Source organism: Bombus impatiens, unplaced genomic scaffold, assembly GCF_000188095.3.
Source record: "Bombus impatiens unplaced genomic scaffold, BIMP_2.2 scf_0099, whole genome shotgun sequence".
Taxonomy (NCBI): Eukaryota; Metazoa; Arthropoda; class Insecta; order Hymenoptera; family Apidae; genus Bombus; species Bombus impatiens.
The window spans coordinates 828,830-850,856 of NT_176518.1; the positions used below are offsets into that span (position 1 = coordinate 828,830).

At 30.7% G+C, this 22,027-nt stretch overlaps 3 protein-coding genes and 1 long non-coding RNA gene across 7 annotated transcripts; 2 read left to right on the top strand and 2 right to left on the bottom strand.

Annotated features, from left to right (window-relative positions):
• The first annotated feature begins 89 nt into the window (after positions 1–89).
• LOC112212025 (sodium/potassium-transporting ATPase subunit beta-1-like) lies at positions 90–3,213 on the top strand. Its single transcript, XM_024364481.2, has 7 exons — positions 90–423; positions 681–866; positions 1,090–1,206; positions 1,335–1,507; positions 1,652–1,747; positions 1,957–2,122; positions 2,185–3,213. Exons 1-7 carry the CDS (start codon positions 288–290, stop codon positions 2,331–2,333), a joined length of 1,023 nt encoding a protein of 340 aa, XP_024220249.1. The 5' UTR covers positions 90–287; the 3' UTR covers positions 2,334–3,213.
• Positions 3,214–3,602: 389 nt separating this feature from the next.
• Positions 3,603–12,592, top strand: LOC100746525 (sodium/potassium-transporting ATPase subunit beta-2). 4 transcript variants are annotated; one of them, XM_033318510.1, is made up of 9 exons: positions 3,603–4,059; positions 8,061–8,096; positions 8,232–8,372; positions 8,507–8,509; positions 8,845–8,961; positions 9,110–9,291; positions 9,472–9,573; positions 9,757–9,928; positions 10,765–12,592. In XM_033318510.1, exons 1-9 carry the CDS (start codon positions 3,915–3,917, stop codon positions 10,875–10,877), a joined length of 1,011 nt encoding a protein of 336 aa, XP_033174401.1. In that variant the 5' UTR covers positions 3,603–3,914; the 3' UTR covers positions 10,878–12,592. The 4 variants fall into 4 exon arrangements, with proteins under 4 accessions (XP_033174401.1, XP_033174402.1, XP_033174403.1 ...); XM_033318511.1 differs by lacking the exon at positions 8,507–8,509 and having other exon boundaries at positions 3,605–4,059; XM_033318512.1 differs by lacking the exon at positions 8,061–8,096 and having other exon boundaries at positions 3,605–4,059.
• LOC112212027 lies at positions 8,374–8,915 on the bottom strand. The gene is made up of 2 exons (XR_002945811.2): positions 8,774–8,915; positions 8,374–8,702 (listed from the first exon to the last, which is right to left on the bottom strand). It is a non-coding gene; the product is annotated as an uncharacterized LOC112212027 (long non-coding RNA).
• Positions 12,593–13,629: 1,037 nt separating the features above from the next.
• Positions 13,630–20,536, bottom strand: LOC100746643 (sodium/potassium-transporting ATPase subunit beta-2). The gene is made up of 6 exons (XM_003486152.4): positions 20,124–20,536; positions 15,508–15,648; positions 15,205–15,324; positions 14,862–15,043; positions 14,505–14,778; positions 13,630–14,320 (listed from the first exon to the last, which is right to left on the bottom strand). The coding sequence occupies exons 1-6, from the start codon at positions 20,269–20,271 to the stop codon at positions 14,217–14,219; spliced, it is 969 nt and encodes a 322-aa protein (XP_003486200.1). The 5' UTR covers positions 20,272–20,536; the 3' UTR covers positions 13,630–14,216.
• Between the last annotated feature and the right edge of the window lie 1,491 nt (positions 20,537–22,027).

Here is a 22,027-nt window from a genome sequence, read left to right on the forward strand (position 1 = left end):
TATATCTTATCGAAAAAAAAATGTTTAAAATATGTACAATGTAAGGAAAGTTTAATCAACGATAAAAATATTTTTTCCAAGTTATGGAATTATTTTTAACACATATATATTTGTTCGTTGAAATATTTAGATCTGTCTATCCGCGCGAAAATGTATCTTTCCTTGAAGTCAGTTCAAAATAAATGCACAAAAGATTGTTAAAAACAACTAACTTCAAAAACTAGAATAACTTTTTCGTCAACTTTCCTCTCATAACTTCAAATTGAAGATATAAATCAGTCCTCGATATGGTAATTTTACATGATGAAGAGTATTATAAAAGTCGAATACCGCAACCCGATTTAGGACCTCTTCGAAACTTTCTGCGGTTTATTTGGGATAATAATCGAAAGACATTTCTTGACAGAACAGCGAAAGAATGGGGTAACGTCATGAATAATTCGAACAAGCATTCTAGTTTTATTTTATGCTACAATTTAGTATTTCTGTTCACATAACTCAGCATAGTTCGGAAAAAATAAAATTTCATGAGATGATCATAGAAATGAATGTGGCGACTGATGCATTGTATTAATTTAGTTACATCCGGTTTTTGTACGCTTTGTTATGTTATGATTCATGGAGAATTATGGCCTTGTGCGATTAAACGTGTTAACGTAAAACATATATTTGAAATGTAGGTCAACTAGGAATATTTTATTTGTTCTTCTTTGCCGTTTTGGGATCAATATTCGCAATACAAATGAAGATCAGTATAGATTATGTTTCTAAACTAGATAGACCATTTTTTCAATACTCTGGTCAAATTACACAATCTATTTCCGCAAGGAGCGTACGTCTTTCCCGTTCTGCCTTTGGTAGTCCAGGTATCGATAATATTAAAAGAAAATATTTTGCAAAAATTATTTGCAAACATAGAAATCAAATAATTTATTTTTTAATAAATTTTTATCCTGTATAATATTTCAACAATGGATGTATTTTATTCTTGTAACTTGATTCGTCACAAGATTATTTACAAGAATAATGTTAAATTAATTAATAATGCACCCAATATGGACGCTCATATTAAGTAAAATCTTTCTAAAGGAATAGTTTTTAAACCAAACAGCATATCAGCTGTATCACCCATTATTGCCGTGAGCAATTTGCTTAGCAGCACCAGACCGGACAGATATATTCGAGCCTTGTCTGATTTTTTACAAGGTATCTTGCTAAATACACATATATATATATATATATATATATATATATAATATTTATTTGTAACATTTCTCACCTTTTACTTATCCTTGTTTATAAGTTCTTACAATTCTTAACATTTTTTATTTTAGAATATCATAAGAATATGTCGGACTATGACTTATATTGTCAGAATAAACATGCGAAGACAAATCATAATAAAAAACCTTGCTTTTTTTATATAAAATCTCTTGGAATATGTAGCAAGCCTCCATACGGATATACAAAACCGTTCCAACCTTGTGTTCTTATTAAATATAATAAAGTAATTTTCTCATAAGTATAAACTGCGAATGTTTATATCTGCATTTGTAAAAAAATTTTAAGTGTGAAAAATGCACATATTCAAATATATGATATATATCGTAATTAATATTCAAATTAATATATATGTATATATATGTTGTAGAGGTTCGATTGGATACCTGAATATTATAATAATTCTTCGAATCTGCCAGATCATATGCCAGATAAATTGAAGAAAGCAGTACGGGAATCTACAAAGGTTTCATTTAGTAAATGAACTACTATAATTATTATTATTACTATAATTTATTTTCTTACTTACGCTAGTATTACTATAATTTTATTTCTTTTATTTCTGCATATTTATTATGTTTACGAATACATTCTCTCTTATTAATTACACATATTAATTGTACATATTCTCTCTTATTAAATATAAGCGAAATATTTAAATGTATTTTTTGTAAGCCTTACATTTGGTTATCATGCGATGGAGCAAATAACGTTGATAAAGAACACATCGGAGAAATAGAATACATTCCATATCCTGCATTTCCAGTCCAATATTTTCCATTTACCGGACAACCAGGTTATCTCTCCCCTATTGTTGCATTAAAATTTAGAAATTTAACACGTAAGTATGAAGCTTCTATTTCGCAAACTTATTTGTTATTATTATTTTTGCAATTACTGCAGGAAATAGACTAGTAACAGTGGAATGTTATTTATGGGCTTACAATATCGAACAACGTCACCGTTATTCATTAGATTTTCAAATAATGACAGGTAAAACAAGAGAGAAAACTTATTGGCAATTTACTATTTCTAATAATTCGTTTGTTTAATAACAAGTTAATTTTTTATTAGGGAATTAAATTCGCTATACAATTATGGAGGGCGATAAGAATTTTTTGCTATTTTTATGATATAAAATCGTACGAAATATTTTAAATATGTATAAGGATATAAAAGACAAATGCGAAGAAAAAATTTTGCTCGTCGGCAATTCAATTTTTGTCATTTAATTGCAATAATATCCGACCTTATGCGCGGCCATGCAGGGAGATTCATTCCAACTAAAACGTGTGAAATCCAATTTACAGTAAAGCGTGATCCACGGTATGTTTTATGTATCTTACGATAAGAAACACGTGAAATAGTTTGACCTTCGCTGCTTCTGATCTGTACGCGATTGCATAATCTAAAATCGAAAAGATAAAATCTAATACCTCGTGATATAATTGCCGCGTATCATTTGAATGAAAACGAGGTACAATACGAATTAATAAATCACTATCTAAGAAATTGTGAAAGAAATTGACGGAGACGATTAAAAATATGAGATAGCAATTTGTAGAGTAAATTTGAAGCGTAAATACACTTTTTACTTCGAACATAGTTACGAAAAAAATATATTTGCTGTATTAATTTAACAACTAGTAAGTAATAATAGAATTTACGATTTAAATGTAAATTTTAAAAGCCATCATTTGCAATAAAATAGCTTATTAATCGATTATACAGAATAGTACGAATTCTTGATAATTTCCATAAATCTAGTACGCATAGATTGCGTCGATATAAATGACGTACAGAAAATACTCGGTGATTTACTTGTGTATTCACTGTATATTAAAATATCAACGATGTTTAAGCGGTATTTTCCGTAAACGAGGACATACTGCGATCGTCCTGTTACGAGCGTTATACAGGCACTTTCAAAGTTCAATATATTCTATTATAGCCGTTTTAATGTCAATTCAGTTGTGGGGCAAACCCTCGAAGAGATACAAAAGTGATGAAGAAGTAAGAAGAATACAGAAAGATTAAATAATTCAAATAAAATTATTATAATAATGGGATAGTCGAAGAGAGGAATAGCGGAGGAGATCGATCTTTGATTTCCGCGTAACATCCGGTTTAACGAGTATGTAGTTTTATTTACCCAATAAGAAAATATTGCATACGCATATTATCCGGTCAAGTAGTGGTCCAGTCATGAGACTGATCGATTGATATGAAACAATACCCGGGGGAAGGAGCTCTCGATGGCAGCTAGGTGTGAGTCAACCATAAAGCAACGAGTGTGGGTTCTCTGATATATCTTAGCGTTTCCCACTACTCGATCGGTAGACGTAGGGCCGCGACCGATCGTGGTTGCGCCACCGCTACCGAGCTTGGATACACGCGGTATCGCTTAGCTGTCTCCGAGATAGCGAGAGTAGTGAGCTGTTTCAGCTCAAGCGGAATACAACTTCGTTGAACGAGACGAACCGAGCTTACAGTTTTTCATACTGGGTCCGTTTTTCATACGTAATAAATATAACGTTGAGGCACGATCGAAAGGTATTTTTATCAAGAGATTCGCGTTAAAATCGAGTGATAGAGTTGCGCTAGTGTTGCACGAGATAGTCGCTGAGACGAACATGCCGGGCAAGCAATTGCAAAATGGTACTTATGAGATCGATTACAAGCGAGCACCCGACCAAAAGACGCGCTGGGAAGCTCTCCGAGATTGCATTCACGATCCAGTCGAAGGCACTTACTGCGGCCACACGGGGAAGAAATGGGGTAATTATTCTCTTATAATTTAATAATTAGAGACCATTGGATGAATGGTATGTTTATATGAGCGCATGAATAGCATGTGCTTCGAGCTGCATAGACGCGTTTCGGTCCTGTTGTGCTCTGTCGTTCTAATTCCAATTCATATTGTTATATTATTATATGTTAGTAACCTTTTAGTGGTAAATCATTTCTGAAATTCTTAACCCCTATGTCAGCGAGATAAGCGTGAAGTCAAGCTGAATGTTTAAATCAAGTACCGAGAATTAGGGCTTCCTTGACTTTGTTACATACCAACGGGATGAGTTCGTAGTATTCTCGGTGTTTCTCATAATCCGACTGTCTTTCGCGCTTATTCAAAAGAGAAATTTAATGCATTTTATATAAATACGCACATTCGTATTTTGTTTTTGATACATTGTAAAATGTATCAGATTCATGCATCGTGTATGTGTGTGTGTGTGTGTGTGTGTGTGTTTTGCAATAATAAGACCGGAAATAAGTATCGGCGAGGTTAAGTCGGAATGAAAGAAACGATAGGATTCGCGTTAGCTCGAACTAGATAAAAAGTTCGTAGATAGCTGAAAGACGTACTATATATAATACTAACAGATTTAATTGTTATCAACTCTATTAAAACTCTATTAAAACTCTCGACTATTAGTTAAAACCCTATATTAGTTACGATAAGAAAGTAGAAATTATATTAATCCGGCTTGTACACTTATACAGATTCTTACACAAATTTTTAAAGCTTCGTTGAACTTCAATTCATTACTTTATCACAATGCTGAAAAACACACTGCTAGTTTCGATAATGATCGATTTTGACACACATTTAGAATAGTTTAAATGTCTTTCTCCATTTTCTTCACTTTACTTTATTTGTTTCTAAACCGCTCCGATACGTTTATATAACTTCAAACTTTGTTGCATTTCAGTCAGCGAAAACCAAGAAAAGAAAAACAGAACGAAGTAACACACAGACACGTTGAATTTTTATAACTATTACGAAAAATACACAATATTTTATACTGCATTCTTAATTCAATAATTGTTCGTTTTCTTAAATTATTTATATAGAAGATAAATCACAATCATTTTTTCGCTTACATTCCTGTACTTTTAAATGCCAATAGGTTAAAATAATTACACGGTACATAGCCACTAGCTACAACTTATCTTGTAGTACCATCTGAGTAATATTCCCCTTTAATTACAGAATACCTAACGGTAGATAATTTATATATCTGGTGACATACGATAGTACATCGATAAATTCCTTCGATATTAAAAAAGAAAGTGGAAAGTTTCCACAGCGAGATTACGTAAATAATACACGAACTTTAAAACGTATTAACATAATATAGATGACTAGCAGCAACCAAGCATTTCTAAATTACATTTCAAACATTACCTGTATGTATGTACGTAATAAATTCAGGTTCACGAATACTAAGTTTTATATAAAGTTTATTTTAGAGCGTAATGGTAAGCAAAAATTTGAATTTTTATTGCGTTGAATAATTTCGGATCGTATATCAAATTTTCTCATACGCATGTTTTTATCGATCTACTATCGAATGAAATAAATCAAAACAATCAATCAACAAAAAAATGTATTTTTTTATAGATCTGATAGCAAAAAAGCAACCTTTTCCAGCATCAACTTCAAGTCCTGAATAGTTTATCGAGCAAAGAAACATGTGCATGCTGCTCCTGAATATATATTTAACCGAACACGTAATCAAAACAGCATTAGGAATAACTGCATATTGGAGTCTCAGTACCTGTTTGAAAAGTTACAACCGATTTATAGCATAATTTAGTCGTATAATTCCATTTAATTCAACATTAATGCAATAGTTATTTTCGTCTTTTAAAACTCAAATAAAATGTCAATATTAATGTTAAATATGCTAAAAATAATAGGTGTTCTGTGACGTGTATGCGTGTGTATATCGATGTTATATATTAAGTTTAAATTGAAGGTTTATATAATCTCTGCTATAAATCATTCGAAACCTACGCGAATTATCATCTACGTATATCTATAGGTATTAACCTTCGATATTGATACATACCATTCTACTTGTTTCGCGCGATAGAATTAGGTATAATTTTATCAAGATCGGTTTGTGTAAATTTATATTATTTTTATCAGCCTAGGTAGAACTCATGGATATTTATTTTTGTATAAAAATAATAAATAAAAGCTTGATGTACAAAATTTATTCAATAAGCTACAACAATAACATTTAAGAAGCTAATAAGCTTGGTGTATAAAGTTTATTAAAAACTACGCAGAATATTCCTCAATTTGGGAGATAATAAATTCCCCAATAAATTAAATAGAAAATATATAAGTAGGTATACTATAAAACTTGTTTCTTGGTTTTGTAACTTTCGGTGACGGGTAAGTGGATTTATCTTGAAAACATGTTTATACCTTTTACTTTTATCAGATTTTCTCTGTGTGGAAAAGAGAAAGAGAGAAGAAAGGAGAAAGTGAAAGAACAGGCGAGCGAGAGGAAGAAAGAATAAGATTTATTAGAGCGGAAGTAACTTCTGTCACGATTTATTGATATTAATGCTTCTAATCTCTTCTAATGCGGTAAGAGCATAAATGCGACATACTTATGATATCTGTTACAAAAATCATATTGTAAAATAATTTATTTCCCAGATAAGATTTTGGAATTTATTTGCAAAGAATATCATCTTCAAATATATTTCTTACTGTATTCGAAATAATTATTTGATCTATTTTTTATTATTTTCATGTCAAATAAAGAATATTCGATCCTAATTCCTACTATTTCAAATATCTTGAAGCAATGATGTTTGAACCACAATCTTCCTGTTCTATCAGTGTATCAGATGTATAAATGAATAGGAAAAATAAAGGCCGAAGCAATTTGAATTTTAAACACTCGTATTTCATGTTGTTATCACGTATGCGTAAATAGCCACACGTGTTCCCAGTGTCGTTAAATTTTGCGACTCAGTCGACAAATAATAAATTGAGCCCTGGAAACGGAAAAAAAGATAGGAAGTTTTAACTACTGCAATTACTGCGAATTTACTTAGTTACTGTACGCGCAGACCCACTAGCGAACATGTTGACGAAAAAATATTCTTCATCCTCCCATTCAAAGCAGAAAATAAGAATTGCAAAACAGTACATTTGAAAGGCTATTTTTCTCGTGTGCCACTGTACGTAAGGCTAACATCAATTTTAACATCGATGTATTTTCTTACCTACGTGTTACGTCTATCAATAAAATATAAAATTTGCGTAAAATACAAATTGCCTGGATATGACAATATTTTTAACGATTAGTAAAACGTTGCAATCAGGTTTTACCCATTTCGTGTCATTCAACCTAAACAAGAAACGTGTTTTGAATCTGTAAATGTTTCATTATATATATGCAGTATACACATACAATGATTATTCCGTTTCTTGTAGAACAGGTTGAACCACTGTGATAAATATGGATTTCTGAGCCTATAATTATTATATCTGCACTCACCACACTATTTCCAGTATTATTCTACTTCACTTTAATTTCTGATATTTCATTTTAACAACAGACTGTTATTGAAACAATACTATATTAATTAAATACAGTTATTTTTATTTATAGCGATAAAATGTAATCAATTTAATTTCTGCCGTTTAATTAATATTCGAGTACTATCAAGTTTAATTATATATATATATATATCGGAAATGAATATACGTTTAAAAATTGTTCGCGATCAAGAACAGGAAGCAGAAGTAACCATCACAGTGGAGTATACTACTCTTAAAAAAGGAACTATATTTAGATCAGACTTTGGCACAGTGCCCACGCTTTAAATATTTTCCTTTCAATCGTTGAAATGGTGAAAATTTTCGAGGCCACGTGCTTTTATAACTATCGCGCATGGATTAAGGCTGTATTACGCAAAATGAAAAGCTAAAATTATTTGAAATAATTTGCATATTTCATTTATACAAGTTGCGTCTATTGCACCAAGTAACCTAGGACATAATGGTAAATTATTTTCACGTACAAAGTATTTAGTAATAAAGTGGAATAGAAATAGCTGAAACTTCTTTCTTAATTTATTGAGTACAATAATATAAAACAATCGTTTAGTTAACAGATCCATTTTCTATTTTATTCCAGCCATCACTGGAGCATTCTATGCTTGCTTCTTCAGCGTGTTGGCCTTGCTCTTTGCTATTTGCATGAAAGGACTGTTAGCTACACTAAGTTATGAAAAACCAAGGTGGATTCTGGAGGAAAGTATAATAGGAACCAATCCAGGTAAATTTATATATTCTCTACTATATATTTGAAAAAATATAAATATACTTCATAAAAGTGAAAATCAACTCGTTGTTCCTTATATCATGCTGGTCACTTGCATGAAAATCGAACACTAATTTCGATAATCAAAGATAGTAAGTACATGCACAACAAATGCATCGATCGTATAAAACAAAATGATATATTTAACTTTATGTTATTCACGTATAATTCAAAAAGCTAATGCTGACCTTGAAATTTCTATAAATTTCCCACTTACAAGAAAGTGATTACTAGCATAGTCTTCTCCATACGATATCACTTTTGCAAATAAATCTTTTTCATATCCTTAAAAATAACGGAGATGTTTAATTTACTCGTGCTTAGGTAGAATATCTTGTATAATTTGTTTTACTCACCATTTGAGAAAGTACCGCGAATACCATTATTATATAATGACTAACAGTAGGATATCTTTAATTGTTCATAGGTCTAGGATTTCGGCCGATTTCCGAAAATACTGATGAAAGATCCTTAATTTGGTATAGTTCATCAGATCCCAACTCGGTACAGAAGTGGACGGGCTTATTAGATAAATTTTTAGAAGGTAAATTATAACATATATCGATAGTAGAATGACTACATTAACCAATAATTTTGTTAGCTATATAATATATCGTATATGAAATTAAATACTTACATGTTAAAGAAATTATCACGATATTATCACGATTAATATTGTCCATTTTCCGTAGAATATATTAATTCGTCGACATTACCAAATGGCGGTAGAAATCAACAGATTTGTAATTATAACACACCAGTTAAGCCTGGGCATGTTTGTGCAGTTGATGTGAACAACTGGGGACCCTGCTCACCTAGTCAGCAATATGGTTTCAACAACTCAGCTCCTTGTGTCTTTATTAAATTAAATAGGGTATATTATGGTTCTATTACTTACTGATTCCACTTTATTGGTCATGCAAAAATAATTTGAACGACTTTATCGAATTTAAATCATAATTAACGTAGAATTTTTATTTAGTATTATTTTATCATACTTATTGTAATGTTTGCCTGTATTTATCAACTAATTTATGAACATGTTACTTTTCAGATATACGGTTGGGTGCCAGAATATTATAACAACACCAAAGATTTACCGAGCGATATGCCACCAAGTCTTGTGCAACATATTAAATCAATCAACAGTTCATGGGTTAGTTAGTCGGTCAGTTAATTGTATCAGTTGATATTTAAAAAACATTTCAAAAGTACTGCAAAAATGAATATATTTGAATATAGAACAAATTATATAAAATAAATATAGGCAGAGAAATGTATAAAGATAAAATTTGCCAATTAGTATAGCACTTTATACCTACTTCTTTTGTTCTTGCAGCTAAATACCGTGTGGGTATCTTGCGAAGGTGCATATCCTCATGATAATGAAGTAATTGGTGAACTGAACTATTATCCCGAAAGTCACGGATTTCCAGGATATTACTATCCATACCAAAATATTCCTGGTTATTTAAGTCCCGTTGCTGCTGTGCATTTTCTTCGGCCAGCAAGTAAGTAGATTGCAACTCTTTATTGTTTAAATACATTTTAGAAGACATTTTCGATATGAAGTTTCAAATCTGCAACTCTTTATCGTTTAAACAGACCTCATTGTTGGATGAAATCTTCGAAATGAAATTCCAAACCTTGAAACCCTTTACTATCTAAATACGATTATGAAGTCCCAAACCTCTTTATCTTGTAAATACATGTCGAGGTGGATATTCAATACAAAGTTTCTAAATTTTGAAATCTTAACATTTCGTTAATTTTCGAAACATGTGAAAAGTGGTCGGCTTTCAACTGATAAAATAAGATTACAGATCGTTCTCATATTTCATTAACTAGTTACTTGCCTGTTGACCAACCTGCTTGTGTGTACGGTAAGCAAATGATACACTCCAGCTAAAACCAGTAAAATCCAGTGCATCGTGACATGAAAGGTGTCATCGGCCAAACAGTTTTAAAATTACGTACACATGTTGTCTCGTCTCGCAATTGACTTCATTAGTCAATACATCTTTATACACAAGCAATACGGTGCATTAGAATTACATTTCTGAACAATGCACTGGAAGATTCTTACAAGATGTAATATTTTAAGCCTCAGATAACATAGCATGAAAACAAGAATAGAGATGTTTCAGAATTTCGAAACACTTCAAATTTGGGAAGCTCGAATCTAATAGTTTGATATATGAAGATATACATAACATATTATAAAGATTACAGGGGAAGAACTTAAAATATATTTATATAAATAGACTTAGTATATTTATCTACTGTGATCTTCGTATAGTACCCTTTTTCGAAAGACTTATTAAAAAATTGTCATTTACTTTTTCAGGAAATCGAATAATCAACGTGAAATGTCGGGCTTGGGCAAAGAATATAAAATATGATGGAACCAAAGATCAGCAACATGGCATGGTACATTTTGAACTTATGATCGACGAATGATCATACTTATATTTGTACAAAAAGCAAAATAAAATCATGCAGCAGCTGGAATGCAAGATGCTTACGTACGCTGTAAATTTGGAAAAACCAATCGATAAAATTTTGGTAAATTAAAAACATACATTGAAAAATTAGGATTTGTATGAATATAACAGGCGAGTAAGCAGCAATCAGAAAATGCTATTATATATATTTTGGATTGGCTATGCATCCATTTTGATTCCATGGTTATTTTCACTATTGAATGTTGACGAATATGCTGCAAAACAAAATATTTATTAATCATCGACACTTATTATGATTATAAAGACGAAATTTAGATAAATCGTTATCGACACTATTTCATTAAACTAAAAGTTTCTTTTTTATATGAACTGTTTATATCTTAAGAGAGAATATATTATGTAGCTACTGGTACTTATTATAAATTAAATTAAATGGTTTTGAAAAAGCAATTCTGGCTCGAAATATAAAAAGAAAAGGAGAAATGTATTTAAAATACACCAGATTTGTGAGATTAATGAAATTGTTCTATACATTTAATGATGCTTATAACATTAATTATGCGAGTAAACATAAACGAACAAAGAAGAATGCATTGTATATACAGCGATTATATCTTTTACTTTTTTCATGGTTTACCATGGTAAATAGCAAGGCGTAAGAAAAATGCAAAGCAACATGTCATTACCTCGTTATATTTTCAATGTTGTTTATTTATATTGGCTCATGTACATAGACATAATATATATTGCAAATAAATAATTTTAAGTATCTTTTCCATAATAAGTCAAAAAGAATTGCTTTTGCTATATTTGAATCTTCAGTTAATGTCAATCGAATTAAAAAATAAATTGGTACGAAATAAACAGTAATTTGAAATCAATTTTTTAATCTATGTAGAATGTTCTTTTGAGATACTATAAATAATTCCGTATATGAACAATAATATTTTTGCGAGTTCTCTTTATACTCAAACGTTTATGAATTTCTCTATAGTTTTCCCAGTAATATTTTTATTACAATTAAATAACAATATAAGATCTACAACAGTATCTAAAATATACCATTATCTTTTCTGCTAGAAATATAAGAAGTTAAAATTATCCTTTGCGATCTACTCAATATTTAAGAGAGACCGATGGAAAATATCAAGATCTCGAAACTCTGTAACATTCAAATTAATTATTCAAATCATACTTAGATATATAGGTACTTATTGAATATATGTACTTATGTCGTTTATAGTGTTTACTATACAGACTTGTTTAGGAAGTAATTTTAAGTTGATAATAATAATGATGTATCTAACTATACATATAAATAAAAACAACTTTTGAAATTGAACAAATTCTGGATAATAACTATATGCTGAAACTGTGATGTTTTATTACACTTACAATTTTAAATTTTGTAATTTATTATATATAGCTAATACCATATTTGATAAAATAATGGTGAAAGAATATAAACTCATCATATTCAAACAAGGCACTTCAGAAATAAAAAAATAGTATTTCCTCTTCTATAAAATGGTACTTTATTTTTTGCATATAGTTGTAATATTTTCAAAATACGGAACTCGCTTTAATTATCGGGTCTAATTATGATATACGTAATATATAACTATATAGTCTTATTTTGATAAATTCGTTCGTAAATGTAGATTTAATTATGTAAATCATTTATTCGAGTATACGGTCCTGATTTTCAATCCAAAATATTTTCAAAAACAACTTATTCCCAATCCAACTGGGAAAATAAAAGAAAATAATAAATGAAATTTATACTTTTATGTGCCGATTTCTTATAAATATATATAAATTAATATAAATATATTTACAAACATTCATTTAAATGATATTCTTAAAAATATGCGTATGCCCGTTTGACTATAAGTATTTATTTACACCATCTATATATTTACATGCATATGCCCATTTAGTTCATAATAATTAAAATGTTTAAAATGTTTTACGGAAGTTATATAAAAATTTCATACACAGAAGAAAACATTATCGACCCATTATTTTTAATGTAATGCTGTAGACAAATAATAACACATGCCAGTAATCTGTCACGATTAAAATGTCTATGGCAATAGTTTATTAACTCATTTTAATATTGAACAATAAATGCAGTAATAAATTTAAATAGTCGCATTGCATGAATTACAAACATAAAAATATTGACATTAACTAAGATTGAAATAAGATTGAGTAAAATTTCATGTTTGTCATATCAATAAACAGATATTAAAGTCTTTTCAAAAAGTATTTTTAGTAAGTGTTTAATATCATTGAGACAGATGACAAAAATCTATAGTTTAAAAGGAAAAAGTCTTATCTATAAAAATATATGTATACATATAATACATTTACATATTTCAGAAGCGAAAAAAATATATATATTTACAAAGATAAAATATATATTACGTGTTGTATATATATATATATTATCTTTGTTAGTTTATTTAAGAGATCTATTCTCAAGAGACATTAGTAGACGTGAATTTTCGCGACAAAAAATCTCCAAAATAATATCTATATAGCAGCCTAAATATAGTTTCTTAAGCAGTTAGTTTCCATTCAATGTGTTAACAATTTAAGGCATATATATTCATCTGTTTTAAAACATCAAATATTTACCATTAATATTCTAGATATAACACAAATCTTCCATGAGATTCAATTGACAAAAATTATCATTTAAAGCAAAACTAATGCAAGTAGGTTGAAATTAAATTAAAATTTGGAATAAGGCAACATTCATATTGATTAATCACAACTTAATTATACAACTGAAAATGTAACATAGAAATGATATATTATACTCAGGTTTAGCACTAAGTAAAGAACGATTGTCTATATTCATTATTAAAATATAACTTTAGAACACATAATCATTATTTATCAATAAAAGAAGCTTATTTTCATATATAATAAATATACTTTGTTTCTTCTTCATAAATACATTATTTTTAATATCCTCAACGAAGTAAACGTTATTTTAATCGTATGGTTTCTCGTAAATTCTTTATCCTGCTAAACCAAACGAGAAGTATAAAGTCGTAAAGTGATTTGGAATTTTGCATCTTTTTCTCAGTACGTAGAAATTGAATAGAAATTAGACTTTCGATAGTGCAAACATCAAAAGTCCTTTCAACTTTGTACTTGACAAAAGTTTCTTCCACACTTTGGCAGCGGTCATCGATTTCTGACGGCTTCTAGAGTCGTTTGAAAAATGTTCAGCTATGTGGAAGAATAAGAAAACATGAGATTCGCATTGCATTTCTGTACGCTAACAAAGGAGAGACCAGAGAGATGTACTTAGGGGACATTAATCTATCATCATTTCGAAATGGACCACACCTATTTTATCGTGACGGCTGTGTTTTATGTTTTTCGCCCACGCCTTGCACTCTACGTTTATTAAAATCCCAGCTGCAACAAAATATTTTTTCCATACAAAAATATTCAAAAAACTTTGTAGAAAGAAAATTATTTACTTCGTATGACTTTGTCCAGATTAATCGACTTAATTCTCTAATCATTTGAAAAGTCAAAGCATTAAAGGACTAAAGAGTCAAGACCGTCCAAAATTTTTGTCTATTTTTTTAACACTTACTGCGAGGTCGGACGAAGTGTATAGCTACCAGCGGACTGAGGTAACCCTCTGAATTTTCGAAAGGATAAAAGTAACCGGGAAATCCTCTTCGTGGGATATACTCAATTGGTCCTATATTTTCTTGATCTGCAGGATTCTCTCCTTCGCAAGATACCCAAATCGTGTCAAGATGACGAGTATTCTTTAATCCGGCGATATGCTCTCTGAGATCGACAGGCATGTTCTGTGGTAACGAATTGGTATCATTGTAGAATTCCGGTCTCCAAGCGTATATCTAGAAATATATATTTATACCTTAACCATAGAAGAGCAGACTTTTTAAGGATACTATAAGTTAACGTGCTCCAAAAATGTTACCTTATTAAGCTTTAAGAATATACATGGTGCAGATTTATGATAATTATACTTGTTTTCTTTCGTACAAGGATACCAGTTTTTAACATCAACATCACAGACTTTACCAGGAGGTGGCGGTTGATTGTAATCACATTTATTAATATTCGCACCAAGACCGGGAACTGAACCTGGCGTTATGTAATCTGAAAAATTATTACTGATCATAATTTCTTTGTTCTCTTACCTTGTAACATTTAATTATAAAATAAAATTATACAAGATGTTTCGTGTCACAATATTATTCTATATAATTATAAATTAAATATGAATCATATTAAATAAGAATATTATATTTCAATATTACCTTTCAGAAACGATTCTAGAGAATCAACCCAGAATTTAAAGTTCTCGCTATCGGTTCCTCTGTACCAAATTAAGGTACTTTCAACATTTTCGAGCGGTGGCTGTGGCCTAAATCCTAATCCTATAAATAAGGATGTACAGTAACGAACGTTCACGTGAACATCACAGGAGAAAAACCTGATAAGTACGTTTTTGTTGAGTTTTCTATTTCAAAACTTCAAAATATGTGAATTATCATGTTTTGTCCTGTACCTCTATGTGTAAAAATATTCACATGCAATTATTTTGCTAAATGTGTGTTTACCAGGATTTGTTCCGATTATTGAACGTTCTAATTGCCACCTCGGTATCCTTGGATCTAACGTTTGAAAGAAACCCCAGAAGCAAATTGCAACCAATGCAGCCAGTACCCCGTAGAATGTCAAATAGAATAATCCTATTTTACCTGAAGAACAAAATTTAATTACTCATCAAGTTCAAACCACTAATTACAAGAAAAAGATATCAAATTTCATCATTGTCCATTGATGTCAGATTTTATTTATTTCATACTCGCCGAGCTTAGAAAAGGATTGAAAAATATCCAAGTAATTTCCAGGATTGAAGCGGAGCAATTAACGACACGGCACAGCGCTCAATCGTACTACATCCGAGTCTCATTTTCCATATTTCCGTTTTCAATTTATACACATTTCCGTTCAACTTTTGCATAGTTTCACATTACTATGTATCATTCACAGTAAAGTACAAATGGGATTTGTTAAATGTGATTCGCGTGTATCGAATCCTTCATAAACATGCGCATTGTCTGCAAATATTACGCGAATGCAACAATGTATCTTCAGTTTTACGTACTGAGAATATAACTTGTATCTTTTTTATGTCTACATGTGGTCTATTTAATTCTACTTATACTTTTCCCACCTATATGCTTCTCATTTACCTACCATTCTCAAACTTCGATCTTCAATCCAATAAGTAACAGGAGCGATAAACTTTTAAAACATAACTTCAAATTTATATCGACTAATAATAACTAGATAGCAGTTGTACGAACGCAGAAGGGTTAAGAAGTTCTTGGTACCAAAGCGCTACTCAAGAGGTCATTTTAGTGAAGAGTGGAATCCGAGAAGCGACCTTGCGAGACATTGAATCGGTACATAATTGAATTGTTCCACTTGACCACACGCTTGGATCTTCCTTTGAATTGAGGCAACGATTAATGTAATTAACCTATATTACACGGCGTACCACTACGCGCCGATTAATTCCATTAGATCTACCAGACGTCAGCATATTGTAAAAATCATAGCAATTGACTCTTGACGTCTTGCTCCTCGCGCAGATTCCCGAAACATATCTAACAAATTGACATGAAAAACATGTACGTGTGATCTATCTTGCTTACAATTGATTCTAAGTATACACAAGATACCAAAGTACAGCATATAAATCAAAATTCAAAGTATTATACAAAGACTGTAAATCGATGCCTCAGAAAGTTACATTTTATACTTCTTAAGGTAAAAAAAGAAGAGGCTTAACTGTTCTCAAGGCATATTTGAATAAAATATTCACATTAATTTTATCTTTCATTCCTCACTGATTGATAAATGATAAACGAAAGTTCAACGTTCAAACATATTCATTTCAAAACACAAAACATTATTCGTTATTTTTGTCTGACTTTTTCATGCCACATCATCCCCTCTTCGTCCCTTCCCCTCCCCTTCGCCTTCTAAGTATTCATTATAATATTTCATAGGTGAAGCTAAACCCTACTTAGGTTCCATTTCTGTACTTACCCTGTGGTATATTATCTCCTTAACTAAAATGATGTTAGGTTTCATAAATATAAAACTTAAACAAATCATTATATCATATTTAGATTTTGGAGATAGAGGCAATAAATTTAGAACTGTTATTTCAGGAACCTATAAGAAAATCTCTTGAACAAAGAGCGGAACTGTTGCAGCGTCGAATTTGAAATTAATTTTCGAAATTTTCGGGAGAGCGATGCTGAACGAAAGCTATGGTATGATATGGTCGCGTGGGTGTACCCTTCGGAATGGCCCTAAGTTACATAATGCCGTAATGCCTCCATTTAACGCCAATTGACCTCGTTGTACGCGTTTGCGCTAAAGGAAGTTGTAACAATTGCTATTCAGCCGAACAAACCGTTGTGTGCACCGCGAATTAGCCGCGCTTCGCGCTTCCGTCTTTTTCTCTCCCTTCCTTTTTTTTTTCTTGTCGTTACCTTTATTTTGGCCAAACCAATCAAGGTTACATACGCGTGTTTAATCGTTATATTTGCTTTCCGTCCAGCTTAAGATATTCATAAGTCTACATTCTTCGTTAATTTGTTAAATTTAATTGGGACAATTCTATAAATTTAATTCCAGGAGTTCATGTTGATTTTAATGGACCTTTTTTAAAACACATAACTTTATGTTTTGATATCTTTTATTTATTTTTTATAATTAGTATGGGGAAGAGTACATTTATACTCTTTGTTATTTGCAAACAAATGAGAAACTTCAATTAAAATACCTCTCTTTTCACCCGACTCTCTTGCATAATAGTTTACTAATTGTAATGATATTAGCGAATTGACAAATGGCAAGATATAAACTTTTCTTTTACAATTTTACAACGTTACATTAAATAAGATAATCGCACAATTCGCAATGTAAAATTTGTACTAATGACCTGCAAAATTTCACTAATAATGTTAGTTCAATTGTACAAGAGGACTCCGGCATATTATGATACATCGATAAGTAGATACACAACAAAGTAAACATTCTAAGCGGTTGAAGAGAACTGAGGAAACAGTACAAGGGTATATAATATGACGGCGAGGCTAGTCTCAAGGCTCGGATAAATCGTAGGATATATTTTAACAGTGAATACAATTTGCAAGAAACTGCAATACAACGACAGGCTTCTGAGCTAATTAGACGAAAGAAGACGCAAACTCACGTTTCTCTTTCTAGCTTTCTATGCTTTTTGTGGGTCTTCTGTGTACTATCGAAACAACTGCAGACAAGTTATCGTAACATTCGTAACTCGATGCTCTACAGATCAGTTTTCAAGAGCCAGACACGCTACTGCTTGGTTGATTGAAATTATATATCTCTCTTATTAATAATATTTTGCTTCTCGCAACTCTGCTTCTTTACACTCAACGCAATTTATATATATAGATATATTGTTTTGTTATAAAATATTCGTACAACTAAAAGTACATTTTTCAATGATTTTATGAAATTTGTTTAACGATAGACAATGGCGTGTATATTTTTATATAGGGTGTAAATTTAACTAAATCTGCAGGTTGAAATAGCTTGTAAGATACATGATATAATTTTCTATTAGTAAATAAGGTGAGAGGAAATTCAAATGCGATTTCTATATTGGAAACATCAAACGAATGTTAACAGATAATCTCATTATTTCGATATGGCGTCCAACATTGATATAGTGTGGCGTTCTGCCCCTTTGAAGGGTGTGTTTCCAACTGTTACCATGCCAACCTAATTGAAATATATGGTAACATCACATAAAACATCACATTCTATCATTTATAAAAAATAAAATTTGTAGCTTTTTTATGTTTTGTCCAATACAATTATTTGTAAAATAATTTTTTAAAGTTACATGGCGCAAAAACAAAAGTCATTTCTAAAATGTTAGATGATTAGTGTTATTATTAGAAATAAAACGTAATTAAAATACCACTTATTCTTTAGTGTGGAACAATGCATTCTGAATTTATAATTAAAATTGCCTACATATTCGTACGCGCACTTGTAATATTTTGAAATATTTATGTAAATGAATTTAATATGTTAAACACGTGATTACCAAAATTTATACTATAGTTTCTTCTGCCAGTGTTTCTTTTACCTTCGAACTTTTATTTCACATTCTTGTCGTTTTAAAAGATAAGAAATCGACACTAATTAAAACAGTAATTGAAAAATCAAATTAGCTTCAGTAAACCGAAGTCTACGGACAAAAATGATCCTTCGATCAATTAATAAATCCTAGTAAGTAAAACTGGTTGATTCTGCTATTCAGTTGATGTATTTGCACAAAATTTATAAAATATCTATGAAATTTATTTTCGGACTTCTGCCAGTCCGAAATTTGTTTTCGGAAGGAAAATATCCGAAAATAAAGTTTATAGTTATTTTATACGTTTTATAATTTCTATATATAAGAAAGAAAAATATATCTGTTGATCGAAGTGATCACAGTATAGCTTCTACCTGTTGTCTCTATTCACTTGCCTGGAAATTTACCAAAAAAGGTTAGTTCCTTTCTTCCTATTTCTTTTTTTTCATTCCTTTTTCCATGAAATAAGACCAATAAACATGTGAGACTGTTTAGAAAATAACGTATACTTTTAACATTATAGTTAACATCTTACGATGTTTACTCAAATAATGGAATGATATATGAAGTAAACAAGTTTTTTACATAAAATGACGAACATGTATAGTGCTTGTTGAAAATATTTTCTATCTTACTTTCTGAATTATTCTGCACATTTCTCTAGAGATGCGTTCACTTACATGTGCATTTATTAACACATATAGAAAATAATAAAATAATATTTCTAAATTATCTATATGTAGTGATTATAATTAAAGAAAAGGTAATTATATTCATCTATTCTTATGAATTGTAAAGTTACCGAAACAGAAGAAATATTGAAATGTTGACATCTTATCAAGGACTATATTGCCATGTACGCATACATTATTAAATATAAGAAATAAAGCCAACATTAAGATGAAATGATTTATCTTTGAAAAATCGATCGAAAAGGATCATTGCTCCGATTTCAATCCGAAATCAATAGAATACTCGATACAATTTCGATCGGCGATTAGATCGATCATCACAACTTACCCCAGCTACTGGCTGTTCTGCCGAAAAAGGCACCGGTCTCACGGTTGTAAATAAAGTTTTTTAATGACTGGCTGGTTGATATGCTCGGCGGTTTCAGATAGGGATTTGCCATCTCTGGGGTGACCATTTTCGAATCCTTGCTGACCATCGCGTTTTCAAATGAATTTTTTCTCTACTAGAAAGTTACACACTAACCACGTATTGAGATTTTCTTCGCGATTCTGGTATAACGAACGCACGACAAACAATCCACAGTTGTATGTGGAACAACACGACCAACAGCACTCTAGATTCGCTGCACCGAAACCGTGAGTTCCTCGAAGTCGGCTAACAGTTTCTCCGCCGCCGACAGTTGGTTGTCCAGCGCCACCAGGTTGACTAAACACGCTTCATCCGTGGAGGCTTCTTCTCTGTCTCGTTCCCTACTATTATTTTCTTGCCACTTTCTCTTTCTCTCTGCCCCTCCTTAAACCCCCACCATCGTCATCAAACCGTCCATTGCCATGACGTGTCAATCATGCACGTACATAAAATCGTCCTGGTAGTTGTTATCCATTGCCACAAGTGTGCTGGATCATGGTGTTGATGCGTATTAGATCATCTTATGGGAATTTTTTTACAAATATTAATTATCATTAGCCGAATCAAGCTTTATATACATTTCAGAAGAATCAACTTTTAATAATTTCCAAGTAATTTATAATTTTAACGCATAGGATACCATGGTTATGGTATAATGGTACGATGTTCCCTCGTGTGCCACGCCTATAACACAATCTCTTTGTCTCGGTGTATTCAGGTTAAAGTGAATTGAACAGGTTTTCGGCTGTTCAAACCGACGCATATGAAGATTTCAATGCTTGGTAATAATCTAATGTTTGAATTATGGATGTATGGTACTTCCCTTGCATTTTAAGTCGTGCGTGATATTCTAATATTACTTCTAATCTTGTACATTTAAAGTATTAGTAAGAGAAAGGATATGTGAATTTAAGAAGGATAACGGAAATCAATTTTAGTAAATAATTGATATATCTGCATAATAACTTTTCAGTTTTATATAATAAGTCCCCAAACATTATCAATTAGTATTTAAGTTAATATTAATATTAATATTACTTAAAAATAAATGCAAATATTTTGTGAATCTTACAAGTTGAAAATTAGAAACACGTACTAGTGAATTTAACGCCATTAGATTACAACATACAACGTGCCTTATTTGCATAGATACGTATTAAAAAATATATCTATGTGAATAAAGGTACGGATTAAGTATATTCTTTGATCAAATTTTTAGAAACTTCTAATAAGTAAAAAGGAAAATAATGTTTATATCGATTTCTCATTATAAGCGAAAGTAATCAAAGTTCAGTGGCGCGATCTATTGTTCAGTGTTCAGACTTAACGCAACTAGTTTTTAAGAGCAGGTGGTTTCTCTCAGATTATTCAGTTACTGTTCTACTTAAGGCTATTGCAACATGTACTTAAGTAAATTCGATTTCAGAACTTAAGTTTAAGCTTTTTACTTCTATAAACAAGAGCTTAAACGACTAATTATTATTGTTGCTATTATAAACAAACATAACAAACATGAACAAATGAAATATTTGTAACAGAAATGGAAAAACATTGAACCGATAAAATCCAATATTAAAAATGGGGAACCCAATATTAACACTAACCTTACCGGGCCCGGTCAAATGATCAGTTTCAAAATTTAATTTAAAATTGCACATTTATTGTTATTTCTTTTGTACATCTAACTTTATGTAAATTTCTATATTAACAAATATTGATAAATTGATTAATCAGGTAATATAAGAATGTACATAAAGTTGGGTCTGGCAAGATTAGTGTTAAATTAATTTTATTCCATTATGTTACTAATTACTAAATAGGTT

Excerpts from the sequence above, each read along its gene's own strand:
- LOC112212025 (XM_024364481.2), top strand. The coding sequence starts at position 288 with ATGGTAATTTTACATGATGAAGAGTATTATAAAAGTCGAATACCGCAA. Across the intron at positions 1,508-1,651 it reads TTCTTATTAAATATAATAAA|AGGTTCGATTGGATACCTGA; the intron begins GTAATTTTCTCA and ends TATATGTTGTAG. Across the intron at positions 2,123-2,184 it reads AAAATTTAGAAATTTAACAC|GAAATAGACTAGTAACAGTG; the intron begins GTAAGTATGAAG and ends CAATTACTGCAG.
- LOC100746525 (XM_033318510.1), top strand. The coding sequence starts at position 3,915 with ATGCCGGGCAAGCAATTGCAAAATGGTACTTATGAGATCGATTACAAG. Across the intron at positions 9,574-9,756 it reads AATCAATCAACAGTTCATGG|CTAAATACCGTGTGGGTATC; the intron begins GTTAGTTAGTCG and ends TTGTTCTTGCAG. Across the intron at positions 9,929-10,764 it reads GCATTTTCTTCGGCCAGCAA|GAAATCGAATAATCAACGTG; the intron begins GTAAGTAGATTG and ends TTACTTTTTCAG.
- LOC100746643 (XM_003486152.4), bottom strand. The coding sequence starts at position 20,271 with ATGGTCAGCAAGGATTCGAAAATGGTCACCCCAGAGATGGCAAATCCC. Across the intron at positions 15,325-15,507 it reads AATAATCGGAACAAATCCTG|GATTAGGATTTAGGCCACAG; the intron begins GTAAACACACAT and ends CCTTATTTATAG. Across the intron at positions 14,779-14,861 it reads TATTCTTAAAGCTTAATAAG|ATATACGCTTGGAGACCGGA; the intron begins GTAACATTTTTG and ends ATATATTTCTAG.